The following is a 15,374-nucleotide window of genomic DNA, read 5'->3' as shown; positions in this document are numbered from 1 at the left end:
CCCTCCCTCCCCCTCTCCCGCTCCCCCTCTCCCTCTCCCTCTCCCTCCTCCTTCCTCCCTTCCTCCCTCCCTCTCAGTGTGTGCGTGTGCGTGCAGTGTGTTGCGTACACACATCCCATTTTAAAGGATTCACTAAATATCTCACAAACACTGCGTTAAATCGGAAAATGTTTCAAACTTTTCTTTCACCTCGAGGGAATCATAAGATGGTATTATTAGTTTGATCTTTGGTTGCGAAAATCAAGGCAAAATCATTTGCCTTGAATCAATTTGGATTTTTTAAATGAGAGAGAGAAAGAGGGGGGGAGGGAGGGAGGGAGGGAGAGAGGGAGTGAATAATAGGTACGAAAATGTACCTTCAAAAGTAAGCATATGGATTTAGCTGTTTTGGCAGAGTTTGATGTACAATCACTCAAAAACTATTTATTTTTTTACTTCGTGCCCATGGAAACTTTTGATCAGGACGATCAGAACCACAACATACTATAAATTCAGCCAAATTAATCGGGACTCATTTTCCGTACGTTTTGTGCGGGGCCTTTTACATCTATATAGTTTACGTAGATTGTATTAAAAAATAAAAAATTTGTTTTAATATTAAAAAGTTTAACGATATAAATTATATCATAAAAATGAATCAATTATGTAACATGTTATTTACAAAATTACTCAGTGAGTCCATAATCTGAGAATTTTACTGTATCAGTCTCGTTATTAGGGCGATCTCATGTTAACAAGCGCCCATTGTTAACTGTACAACTGCCATCTCGATGTCCCGACGTATAATTATCTGCATTAGACGGGCATCTAAATCTCAACATCGACGAACAAGACACGTTCCCCAGCTCACATGTAAGTCAATGCGATACGCGTATGGTATCGCTGCATCGTACCACTAATAACGAGCGTAATTTCAACATCTGCAACTCTCTCATGGCAAAGCAGTAGTATTCCCGCACTCCAGCTCGAAATGCGAGAACGCAAGTTCGTGGTCAGGGCAATTACGCGTCACGCATTGCTAACAGATTTGTTTCGCCGAGACGCCTTTGACATGATATGTACTACATGCAATCTAAGATGCTATGTATCGATAACGTTACCCTTTTGTGGTAGCAATCTATGTATTATAGTCAACATACATATACATATTTATATACGTATATTATAAATAAGTTTTGCAATAAAAGTCTTTAATTTACACAACTCACATATATCTAATATTAATTTGTGAATACGAAAAAGTATTTTATATACATATGTTTTTTTTAAATTTATTATTTAAGTATCGTACTTTTTTAGACGTGTTTGAAAGAAAAAACTTGTAACGGTAAAAAGTTTTTGTTTGAGATTATAAGAGTCTGCGCACAATAGGAGAAATATTAGGAACATATATTAAATATAAGAATTTTAACCTATCAGAGCTGTGTACTGTGGAATGTGCGCTTTCTGAGACAGGTTAAATTCTTATATTTAATATCTGTTCCTAATATTTCACCTATTGTGCGTAGATCCCTTAAGTTCGCCACTCTCAGCGGTCATACTGCCCGCCATGTATCGACCGGCGGCAGTTCGATCATTAGAATGGTGGCGTATCATGGGTTCTAGCGTATTTTGTCTTCGGATGAGTGACCTCACTGCTGTCAGCCATCTTTTTCGAAGCGCGCACACGCCACCGGTATTGTCTGTTATGTTTCTCACGCTCACATGAAACGCTTGCAACAACAACGCATTTTTATAACGAATTGTATCGTATATACGAGCTTGTCAACTTCGGCAATAAAGGAGAGTGCGACAACAGAGAAAGCGAGTTTTTCTACCTATAAAAAAGCGAGTCAATCCGTCAATATATTGCAGTTTTGATTCGCGCAATTAAACAATAAACTGTAGAGATATTTACTATTGCTTATATCAGATTTTTACTAAAATAAACGTAACATTTTTATATAACAACGTATTCAATTTTCACTTAATACATATTTTATTACAAAATATAATGAAAGTAGATATATTACAAAAACGAATAGAATTATCTTACGATAAACTGGATGATTATCTGTATCCTATAATCAGGACGATTACGATAACCAGGACCTCTCAAAATTAAAACGATTTTGAGAAACATTTATAGAGGTAAGAATACGAGAAAAATAGTAAAAAAAAAAAAACGGTTATCTACGCTTACCATCATGTGAGCTGGTAACTTTCCACGCGTCTTAGGAAGAAGAAAAGGATTTTAATATATAAACAAAAAACAAATATTTAAAACTTATATTTAAATTAATCAAGTATTATTCGGTGATATTATAATACTACTGTAGTATTTATGCGTTATATGTCTGATGTATCAGCGCGCATTTAAAAGGGGGGGCTACATATGTGGTGTATAAGAATTATTGCCTTACTGATGAGTCCAGTAGTGGAAACCGGGACGAAACGCCAACTTGTGATATTTTTCGTAATATAAAGAATAAGATTATTGAGATCCGATGTATTTACGAATTTTAAATTATCATCCTTATATTTAAATTAATCAAGTATTATTCGGTGATATTATAATACTACTGTAGTATTTATGCGTTATATGTCTGATGTATCAGCGCGCATTTAAAAGGGGGGGCTACATATGTGGTGTATAAGAATTCACTCATACTTATTATTAGCACTTTGATCCAGCTTTGACCGTTATAGGCGTTTAATTCCTTCATTGTTTGTAAAAAACAAATATATACGAAAATACATATTTACTAACATATCTTTTACATAATATATACTATATAATGTATATTATGGATCGGAGCTTAATTCATCATCAAAATTATCGCCAAAAATTAAATTCTTCATCAAGTGACATCTCTCGCGGATGTTTCGATGATGGCATTATGGTGAATTTAGCTATATAGATTTCGACTTTTTACGCGAAGCGAGAGATACCTCATGGTGGAAAGAATTTTTCTACCATGAGCTACTTCACATCAACAAATGAGTTAGGTTAGGTTATTTTTAACAGTAGTGGAGTCTCCTGCAGAGGATGCAGAACTACTGCATTCACGCGAAGCGACTATACACACATACATCTCTATTACTTTGAAATTTAAGGCTCCTGAGTACTCAGCTAAAAACAAGAACTCCGTGGTGATGGTGGCGACACCGAATTAGTCGGCGGTCTGTCATACACAAATACGAGCTCATGTCCGTATGCTCATTTTCGGGCCGAAGGTGAGCACACAGCATATAGGCTCATTCTTTTGTGCGTGCGTGCGTGTTATAGCGCCTCGCCACGATAAAAGACTGAACTAATAGGCATGGAAAAGTGATGTTTTGACGACAAAATTTTTCTTGCGTGCCATTTTGTTAATATTTGCTTATTTATGAAAATGTGACTTTTGTCTCGTACTCGTAAAAATGGACGGAAACTATAGCTATCTTGAAATTTTGTACGTAAAAACGTATATTTCACTCGTTTCATTAGCTGTTAAACTGTATGCTTCTGCCCGACTATAGGCTCACTTTACGTACTTTTTACGACCATTGACTATCAAAGGAGGAAAGGATAGTTTTTGTCAATTTTTACAAGTGTTTTTAAGCAATCTCGTCATTTACATTTATTTAAATTGTCTTTATTTACAAATGGCACACAAGAAAAATTATGTACCTACATATATGTATATTTCTCGCCTATGCCGTCACAATTCTAACATGGCCGTCGCGACTACTCAGGAGCCTTAATGGTTGGAGAATTATTTTACTATTTTTCTCGTGTTCCTTGCTATAATTGCTTCCGAAAATCATTATTGTTTTGAGGGGCCTTGGTTATCGTAATCGTGTCCTATAATCACTATATAGTAAACTATTTATTTACATACTGACATCTAATCGTATAATTCAATATGCAAATATTTAATTTCTCAATGTAAAATATAACTGTAATATAATTGTAAAAACTATATAATATAAAAGGACATAAGAATTAAGCGCGAAAATCAGTGTATAAAAAAATTAAGTCAAATATATCTGCATGTTTGGCTCACTTTTGAGCTATCTTTACACACATGGGTACATACACGTACCGAATTATGTGTAAGGTGAATGTCCCGATTTTTACTCACTATAAACACGTCTTATTAATATAAATATTCTATTGATAGAATAAATTACAGGAAGGTTAATTATAAATTATTTATAATTAACCTTCCTTAATTTATTCTATCAATAGAATATTTATATTAATAAGACGTGTTCATAGTGAGTAGAAATCGGGACATTCACCTTAGTAGTAGATTGTATGAAAATTGAAAATTATGATTAATGTATTATCAAGTTCAATGTGATCGCTCAAAGGATTTTCTTCATCACAAAACCATTGCGAATGTAGTTAGAAAGCTTCTAATATATGTATATTATGTCATTAACTTTATTTGTATTTTCCGCTATTATTATACATGTATATTCTACTATATATATATTTTATTATAGTATATATATTTTTTATTATAATTATCAGATTTATGTATACGCAAGGTTTTTTCTATAAGCATCAGCTAACAAGTTCTGCTATATCAAGAAAAATTGTATTACGAAGAGATGTAATTCTCGAGTGATATTGATTCACTATAGAAATAAAAATGGAAAATAGGATTGACGTTACTTTCTAGCTTTTCATTAGAATCAAATTGATTTTTGACAGTTGGGATACAAAAATTTAATAATAATAATTAAAAATTAATACTATTTCCATCATGTCGATACATATTTTTATCGTAAATAGAATACTAAGAATCTTGGATTATATACTCAAATTGATATGTAAAATTATATTTTTTTAAACAATGTACGTGTTTATACGCAATCTGATTCGCTTTATGATAGACTATTATAGCAAAACTACAGTTACGTTATTTTTGTTGACGTTATCGATTTCGTTGAATCTTTATCGGCGATATTCGCGCGTCGTTTAGTTCTAACAGGCAGCGATACCGTAATCTACAGTATAGTAATAGTGGTCGTACCCCATGGCCCGCTCATAAAGCGCGGTCGCGATTTCTCGACTGTTTTGTTTCCTCACGTACAGTTTCCTCGCGTAAGGACTGGTGCAATGACTTACGTTAATATGTATGAACCAGCCAGGGGATATTTCTGCTGGCGTAAACGCGGATAATGCGTCTCTATCGCTACCGCCTACGCTGCTCCGGATCCCGCAGTTTACAACCCCCCCTTTCTTGTAATCCCACTGCGGGCTTAACGTAGCGAAAATGCACGCTAAATCGCGTTTGGTACCGAAACAATGAGCAAGAAAGTACGATTGCGCAAAAGCCCGTAAAGTTCAAATAGCGTTTCTGAATATTCGCAAATAATATTCTGGCGCGAATAAGCCAGTCTAATAACATGATATTTATCGAGATTGTGCGTAATCTGTTTCTAAACACAAAATCGATATGTAACCTACACGAGATATATTGCGCGTTAAAGCGAAATTATATATGTATGTAAAACAGTTTATTTGATTTATCATTTCGTGTATTCGTTATCTGTATTTATCGACGGAAAATTCAAAATTTATGTCAGTAATACGATCGAATATTGCGCCAAAATAATTCAATTACATATACTCTCTTGTTGACATATCTATTAGATGGTTCACGTCCAAAACAAGTTGTTTATTATATCAGGCATCTATCATATATGTATCATTGATCATTTAATAATTGATATACATATAATGTTATTATAAATATATATTCCTTCAACGATCAGTATTTTCTCGTTATACAATCTGACGCGAAAAATGTTTGATGCATCAAATCGATATATCTCGGTAACTTTCATGAGAGCTCCATCAAAGTTACGATCCAGTAAGAGGAAAATCATGCCAGTAGCCTATATTCAGAAAGTATGTCTATCCGCGTGCAATGTTATGCATCGAGGTCGATGTTGAAATCTTGAAATCTATCGATAAGCTCCTCTGTCAACCCTGCACCATTCTGTGCGTTCTCATTATATCTACTTTAGCTCTTTTACAAACTATCGGAAGTACAAATTAGTTCGGTCCGTTTTCCAGAAGATGATGGCCTCCAAAGAAGAGTCATTTTTTCGAAAATTATTTGAGAGATGGGAAAAAATAGTAGCCAGCAATGGACAATATTTTAATTAATCTGTTCATTCATTTCGTTTTGAAATAAATGCATTTTTGAACACAAAAAACGGATCGAACTAATTTGTACACTTAATATAAATATATAAAATTCTAATGAAAAAATATACAAAAATTGTTGTTACATACTTTAAAACTAAATTTCATAACGCGATCAAAAAACCTCATGCAATTAATGATAATCACTGTACACTTGTTATACTTACTTAGATCGAATGTATACAAATGTCTTGTGAAATCAATAAGATGCGAATCGGATAAGATAAAAGGCCGACGGAGCGTATCGTACTGCTTCTCTTCAAACACGTTCAATATAATCTTCGATATACCATACCGCGCTTATAAAGAGGCTCGTAACGCTAACATATTTAAAGCAACACTTAAGATTCGATTATTACATAGTGGAAGGAGAAATAGCCGCGCGTCTTGATTCACGAGGAGACATTATGTTACAGATACACACGTCTCGTACTTTCATTAACCGGAACCTTTCACTGTTTCTAATTCTCTCTCTTAATTTTTGTAAAGGTCAATCAATTAAACTATAAGTCTCACATGCAGAGAGAGAGGAATCAGGAAGCGTGTATACGCGGTATTGGTATTATTAATTATACGGACACATATCTTTATAGAGTCAAACATAAATTCTAAACAATTCTTCAAGTGATTCTTGTTAAGATCTCAATACATGATGATCATGATATTAATCAATGATGATTAAAATACTGTATGATCAAAATATTAACCACTATTAGAAAGTAAGAGTTAGTGTATAAAATAGAATATTATAGTTACAAACATTTACACTATTACATGATTTTTCTACAATAGTAATATTTGATTTCACATATATTTTCAAAAATTCTTAACAATTTTAATTTGTTACATTTTTACATTTATAACAATTACATTTACCAGTTATTTTTTACGTTGCTAGCTTGTTATATGTTCTTATATGTAATAATATTCTATATATTTATATATAGTGTATCTATTATTGATATAATAAAGGACGGATGTGATTGTATATGGTAAAGCAATTTCCGTTCGTCTGGAAAAGAGAGATCTTAAAGCACCTTCCTTTCAAATATAATTAAACAAGAAACTTTCACAGCTAGAAGTATTATATTGAAGACATGAAATCCTCACTTTTTAATTTATTACACTCTATCATTAATCCAGATCATTCAAATAAACTGGAGAGAAAACTCTAATGTATCTTGATTACGCTTTTGAGGCTTTCACGGGTATTTTCTTCAATTATACCAGAAGGTTTGCGGGTTATCGCCGTATCTTTCTTCATTATTAATGCCTAATGTATCTTTTTAATAAAAAATAAATTTTAAGAAGCACAAAAAAGGAAATAAAGAAATGTAGTATTAAATAAAAATCAAATTACGAATTTATTTTAAATGTCAACATAGAAAATATTAAAAAAAGAATTGATTTATATCAGTTTTACCAACTATCTAACCATTAACTTGTTGCCGTATAAATGACGGGGCTGTATGGTTCGTGTGAATTCGTTTATGCACTGTAAAAGAATTGGAAAGGACAGGCTGTCCAATAACAATAACAGGGTGAAACGTCGAAACAATCGGTGAAATAAGTCAGATGTGGTTGCAATTGACAGCACAAAGGATACATTTGCAGACTCGAGAAAGGTGACGACGAAGAAGGAGAAATTTTCTTTCCTCTTTCCGTGATACCGATTGTCGCCGTGTTTCTTCCGCGCTTCGATTTGCTCAACGCGGAGGACGCTTTCTTGAAAGCTCTTTCTCCATTGTCCTTTATCGCATATCCTTTCGTTTTCGCTATCGCAACAGCATCTACCTTGACGTCTTATAGAACAGAAATTCCGTATTTTTCTTATGTGTATACCTCCATTATACATTATTCACTAATCTCACGATTTAATAAATAAAATTAGAAATTATACACATATATAAATTAATTTTTGTCATATTTTTCTTTGCAGTCTTATTTTTCCTTCAATCATAATTTTCTTATGAAAATTCATCAGAATTAAAAGATGCAAATTAAAATGCAAAATAGAGATCCTCTTTCGATAATGACGCCTTGCTCATTGATTATTATTCATTATCGGTCGCTATTATTGGGATATTGTAATTATCTCATACACCTTTGCAAGCGCGATTCACATCTGTGCCTCCATTTGTTCTCTTACCTAATACTCCATAATCAGCAATTTTCGCAACAGACATCGCAGTAGAGTCTACAATTGCATTATCGAGTTCTTCTTTAATTGCAGCAACATCCTCTGCAACAGAAGTCATAGCAAAGTTTGCAATTGCATTTGCAGGTGCATTTCTTTGTTTAACTGTAAGGATATCCGCAGCAATGGAAGAATAATTGTGTTAGCACACTTATTTCCTTTATTTAATTGTATCAACATTCTCATTAAATTTTCTAACGGAAATCGCAGCAAAATCTGCAGTAGATTCTGTCTCTCTTTTAATTGCGACATCCGCAATACTGTCGAAACAGAAATCGTAGTAGAATCCGCAACTTTGTCAGCAGAAACTGTTTTTTTTTTAATTGTCACAGTATCCACAGCAACTTCCATAACAGAAATCTGCAGATCAGTATAAGATCTATACAAATGCATCTACAGTAGTTGTTCTCATTGCAATTGTAGCAGCGACATCTACAACAATTATCGTCTTGGCATTCGCAGCGATAGCTACAACGACTCCTCTTCTCACGACTAATAATTATGTATTGATCCGTAAATTTGTTTTCAATTATATCTTTTATTCTTGGACAAAATGTATGCCTATCTAAATTTTTAACACACGTACAGTTGCTCTGTTAAATTCACAAGATCAATGAATCGTTCATTGTAAAAAAGTTTATTATTCCAAAAGTAGACTTTTACCGTCTGTTTTAAACATATTTTGTAGGAAGGCTTTATTCCAGTCACTGAAATAGCATTAGGATACTGGATTTCATTTAAGAAAAAGCTTTATTTTTTTAAATTAAGCAAGATATTTTCTCATGTTTTCCAAATACACATAAAGATTTTATAATAGCATCTTGTCTAAAGCGATTAAATCAATTACTAACTAAATCCGCGACCTCCTTTTTAACAAGCTCCTCACAGCAGCATATTAAACGACCAGAAGAAACACGAAGTAAACCATCGTCGTCCCAACAGCCGCTTTGAAGTTCCTTCGATGTCAGCTGTCGAGAGAAATACGGCTGTTTCTCATCCAGTCTCCGCGAGTATAAAATGCTCCGCGTATACTTTTGACTTGCGTGATCTCCGTTATGAGACATTTGCCGAGGTAACTGATCCGAATGTAGAGCGAAATTGTGGCGGCGGTGTTCCGGAAGTTCTCGTCTAACAAAGTGTACGTTCCCATCATAGACCTAAAATAATGTATACACCGTGTTATTAAGCTTCTAGGATTACACAGGACGTCCCTCACTAACATATTTTCCTTGAAAGAAAACGGTACTTCCTTCTAAGGAAGTAGTTTTCTACGGATTTCCTAGCCAATTGCTCAGACGCTTCTTTTTTTAGAACGCCTGATTCTCTAATATGAAATAATAATCATATTACTTGTAAAAGTAATATTGTATATACATATAACGCTAACAGAAAGAATATAATGAATAAACTAGTAATATATTTTATGTAAAACCAAAAAATATGGATCAATGGATCAAGCTATTGAGAGTCAAACGTGGTTCTTATTGCGTAATTGTCTATTTATTCATAAAAATTTTGAACGTTTCGACTCACTTTGGAGTCATCTTCAGCATACATAATCTCTATATATCCTTGGAAGTTGGAGATAAAGTCACCATCAAATTAGCCGATTTGATGTACAATCTAATAAGATATTAATATCGTTAAACTAAAATTAACTAAAAATTAAAAGTAGTGACTCACCTCAACCTTCAAAGAAACGTCATTTAACAAATGTTTTAATATCACAAATTTATCATTTTGGAATCAATTACAAATTGACATTTACAAAGTCTTCACATACAAGTCTCAGACAAAACTGACTTAAAAAGTTAAACTGTAACGGTCGTTGTTAAAAAATATCTAAGTTGCGACGATGGCAATTCGATGGAAACAGTAATATATTTCAGATATACATAATTCAATATATCATACGTTAGAGTCGAGATTATTACATTACCTTCAGATATTACAAGCAATCAACATACAATACAAACAGTATTCTTAATTTATAATGCGACTACAGAAATCGGGATGATGAGCTCACCATGTCTATCTAAACAAAAGTAAATCACACACAAATGAAAGTGCTGTTACTAAGTTCCAATCAAATTACCTTTTGTTTCATGCTTGCAAACTTCTGCTTATAGAACATAACATAACTCTAGTAACGCTAGTAACTTCAATAAAAAGTATTTAAAGAACAACGGTTTAAATTACACAAACCAACACTCTTCCTTAATTCAAACCGGGTTAACAAACAATCTCATTTTTCAGTTTAACAAACTTCGTAAAATTCAACGGTTTAGTAAATATGTCAGCCAACATATCAGATGTCTGGCAATATTTTAAAGTAATTTTCTTTTCTTTAACTAGTTCATGAATATATCTGAACTTAACGTCAATATGTTTGCTTCTCCTATTAACTATACCGTTTTTAATTAACATTATGGCACTTTGATTATCCATATTTAGTTCAATTTCAATTTTATCATTCAACAACTCTTCCAACAAAGACTTTAGATAAACCAGTTCTTTACAACATTCTGCTGCTGCAACATATTCGGCCTCTGTAGTCGATTGTGCTATAATAGGCTGCTTTCTTGAACACCAGCTTATAGGTCCTCCAGCATAAAATATTACAAAACCCGTTGTACTTCTTCTGGTTTCCATATCACCGGCGAAATCAGCATCTGAATAGGCTTGCAAAAGTTTAATGTTACCATTCCTCTTGTATCTTAAACCTTGATCTATACTTCCCTTCAGGAATTTCAGAATATGTTTCAAATCATTGACATTTTCTTGCATTGGACTCTCTACAAATCTGCTTGCATAATTCACACCGAATGCTATGTCTGGTCTCGTTCTAGTTGATACATAGAGTAAACATCCAACCATTTTCCTATAAGGATAACTGTCATTTTTAAGTGTTGTTAGTGACTTCTCTCCTTGAATCAAAGGGACTTTTACTGGTTTTGCTTGATTCATACCACTTTGTTCCAGTATATTTTCAATATAATCTTCTTGTTTCAGGAATAAAAAATCTTCTGTTTTCTTAAGTTCGTAACCGACAAAGTTCTCGACATTTCTTGCTATTTTAATTTTAAATTCTTCACTCATTTGTTTTATAAATTTATTCATTTTATCAATATCTTTTCCAACAAGCAAACCATCATCAACATAAATTCCTAAAATCATTTCAGTATCAGTTCTTTTAAACAAACATTGTTCTGTATTAACGACTTTAAATCCTTTTCTCTTAATAAAATCAGTAAATTTAATATTCCATCTTAAAGGTGCTTGCTTAAGTCCATATAATGCCTTTTTAAGTCTCAGTAATTTACCACTGTAGTTGTAACCTTCTGGTGGATACATATAAACTTCGTCATCTAACTCTCCATAAAGAAACGCTGTCTTCACATCAAAAATCAGCATTTTATAATCTTTTGCTGTTGCTATAGCTAAAATGCTTCTCAAAGCATTCTGACCAATCACAGGACTATAAGTCTCTTGATAATCCAGATCGTTTCTTTGCTCACATCCTTTAACTACAAGTCTGGCCTTATATTTACCATCTTGTTTTACACGAAAGATCCATTTACTATGCAATGGTTTTTGTTTTCTTATCTCCACATCTTCTTCTTTCAACACTTCCCATACTTTATTTTCTTTCAAAGATTGTTTTTCTTCATCAACTGCTTCTGTCCATTTTTGTCTGTCAGAACATGTCATCGCCTCTTTATAAGTGAGATACACAAAATCACCAAAAATTACAGGTTTTCTCACCCTCTCTGATCTTCTTACTTGTACTTCTTTGTTTTCTTTCACTGGATCTTCTTCAGAGTCAGCTTGACTTTCCTTTCCTTCTGCTGATAAGTATTCATCTTCTTCTTCAAAAAATTCTTCGTCTTCACTATTAGCTTTATCGAGTCTCCGATCATCTTCTTCTATCTCTTCATCTGTTTCTACGAAATTTTTAATATGACCTTTTATTAAGTTTCTAGATTTATTTTTATTTTTATCTTCCTCTGATTCATCTAGGACAAATTTCACATCTCTGGCTATAACTATATTTCTTCTTTCTTCATCCCACAGTCTATAACCATTAGGTGCGTATCCTACAAAAATATATCTGTTACTTCTTTTATCTAGTTTCTTAAAATTGCCGAGTACTTTTGCATACGCTGAACAACCAAACACTTGTAGATTATTCAAGTTGGGCTTCCTCTCTTCTAATTTTTCAAAAGGAGTTACCTTCAATGACTGAGTAGGTGATCTGTTAATTATATAGACAGCTGTATAAAGAGCTTCACCCCACATGTTTTTGTTCATATCAGTATCGAAAAGCAGTGCTCTTACTTTTTCTTGCAATGTTCTGTTCAGTCGTTCCGCTCTTCCGTTTAACTGAGGAGTATATGGTACCGTTGTATCAATCTCTATGCCTTTTTGCTTGCTCCAAGAAAAGACACTTTTATTAACAAATTCTCTGCCGTTATCACATCTTATCTTCGACACTTTTAAATTCAAACGTGCTTCCATTCTTGTAACATACTCTTTTATTTTGTCGGCAGCTTCATTTTTAGATTTGAGAAGATACACCATTGTGTAATGCGTGTAATCATCAAGAAAAGTTATAAAGTATTTATATCCGTCCCATGTAACAGGATCAATTGGTCCACACAAATCCGTATGTATAATCTGCAGCGGTCTTTCAGCTCTTCCTCTTGCATTGTCAAACTTTAATCTAGTTTGTTTTGCTTCCAAACAGATCTTGCAATTTTTATTCAATTTCTTGAAGTCGGTCACAGAAAGATTCATCCCGTCACTAATCTTCTGAAGTTCTTTCATGCCTTCATTTCCTATGTGACCCAATTTCCTGTGCCACACTACAGCTTTATCTACTGTGTTTTCAATCATATGCGCCTCATTATTCTCTTCTACTTTCAATTTTATTTGATAAAGACCGTTTTTCAACTTATCGCCTTTTAAAAAAACTTTATTGTCAACACTTACTTCAACTCTATTTCCGGTAAACAAAACTTGACCTCCACTATCAGTTATTGCATTTACTGACAATAGATTCTTACTTAGCTCTGGAACATAAATTACTTCCTTTAATTTGCAGTTTTCAAACTCCATCATCCCTGATCCTTCAGCTTTCATCGATTCATTGGCTTTAGCTACACCAAACTGTGTATCCAGTCTTCTAAAATTTTAAATATTTTTACTGATATTTGTCATATTCATCGTTGCTCCAGAATCAACAATCCACTGATCTCCTTCTTCCAATTTTGCAGCAAGAAAAGATACTTTTTCTTCATCTTCAGACTTCTTGTTTTTGTCTTTCCTAAAGAAACAATTCTTGTCATTATGATTTGTTTTCTTGCAAATGCTACAACCTTCTGGATTCTTATTTTGCGTCTTTTCTTTACAGAATTTTTCAATGTGACCTATTTTATTACATCGAAAACACCGTACCTGTTTGTTCGCTTGATTAGTCTTAACTCTACAATCTTTTGCTACATGTCCTAATTTACTGCATCTGAAACACTTTTTACTTGTTACCTTAAAAGCTACTCCTTTTTCTTCTTGATGTCTTGCTTTTATCCGCATCTCTTCCGCTATTAATCTGGCAGTCAAATTTTCTAGTGTTTTATTTTCCATTTCCGTTGAATCCCATGCACTTGCAAAATGTGCAAACTCCTCTGGTAAAGTCACAAGTACTTTAGAAACAATCATATTATCGTCCAAATCTACTCTCAGTGTTTTTAACCTATTAGCAAGATTTTTAAGTTTACTAATGTAAGTTACAATATCTGCTCCTTTATCAAACGATATGCTGTAAAAATTTTGTAATAGATTGCATTTTTGCTGTTCGTTGTCTCTTTCAAAAATCGTTATTAGTTTTGTCCACATTTCAAAAGCTGTTTTACAATTAAGTAGATGCAAAAGCGGTCTTTTATCAATCGTAGTTATTATTAACTTTTGTGCCTTTGCATCTTCTTTTAACCATTTATCATTACGTTCCGCAACTGGTTTATCTATCGTCACTAAATCAAACAAATTATTGGCTTTAAACAGTATCTTTAATTGAAATTTCCAAATAGGATAGTCTTCTAAAGTCGACAACTTATCAATACTAACAATATCGTCATTCACTACTTTTTCCATTATATCTATTTCTATAATGAAAAAAAAATAATTTTACAATCGTTTTTTTTAAAAAACACTATTCTTACAAATCAATATAATAGATCTTTTTTTTAAAAAAAAATAAACTTTCTCAGTTCGCTTCAGTCCAATATTCAGCACAATTTTTATATTATTATTATTACATCAAACAGCTTTAATTTTATTACTATAAACTTATTTTATCTTTCACTCCTAAGAAAACCTTTTTTAATATCAATATGATTCACAATCTGTTATTATATTTCTAAATGATAAACGTATGATATCTGAAGAAACGTTTTCCTTTATGAGAAATATTTTTATTTTTAAGTAATATCAAAGAGCCGACAAATACGAGCGCTCTGGGCCCATAACCTGTTAAAAAATATCTTTTTTTAGAACGCCTGATTCTCTAATATGAAATAATAATCATATTACTTGTAAAAGTAATATTGTATATACATATAACGCTAACAGAAAGAATATAATGAATAAACTAGTAATATATTTTATGTAAAACCAAAAAATATGGATCAATGGATCAAGCTATTGAGAGTCAAACGTGGTTCTTATTGCGTAATTGTCTATTTATTCATAAAAATTTTGAACGTTTCGACTCACTTTGGAGTCATCTTCAGCATACATAATCTCTATATATCCTTGGAAGTTGGAGATAAAGTCACCATCAAATTAGCCGATTTGATGTACAATCTAATAAGATATTAATATCGTTAAACTAAAATTAACTAAAAATTAAAAGTAGTGACTCACCTCAACCTTCAAAGAAACGTCATTTAACAAATGTTTTAATATCACAAATTTATCATTTTGGAATCAATT

General features: G+C 32.7%; 1 protein-coding gene across 1 annotated transcript in view; it reads right to left on the bottom strand.

Moving 5' to 3' along the window:
• Nucleotides 1–8,283: 8,283 nt before the first annotated feature.
• The window catches only part of LOC108773927 (uncharacterized), an 11,103-nt gene continuing 4,012 nt past the window's right edge, over nt 8,284–15,374 (bottom strand). The window contains exons 4-5 of the mRNA XM_018539908.1: nt 9,232–9,541; nt 8,284–8,429 (exon numbers count right to left, since the gene is read on the bottom strand). Of these exons, the coding sequence (XP_018395410.1) occupies nt 8,284–8,429; nt 9,232–9,541 (456 nt within the window). The remainder of the gene's footprint in view (nt 8,430–9,231; nt 9,542–15,374) is intronic.

Source organism: Cyphomyrmex costatus, unplaced genomic scaffold (assembly GCF_001594065.2).
Source record: "Cyphomyrmex costatus isolate MS0001 unplaced genomic scaffold, Ccosl1.0 scaffold229, whole genome shotgun sequence".
NCBI classification, from domain to species: domain Eukaryota; kingdom Metazoa; phylum Arthropoda; class Insecta; order Hymenoptera; family Formicidae; genus Cyphomyrmex; species Cyphomyrmex costatus.
Note: the sequence above shows the minus strand (reverse complement) of the source record. Positions and strands in the feature narration are given on the sequence as shown.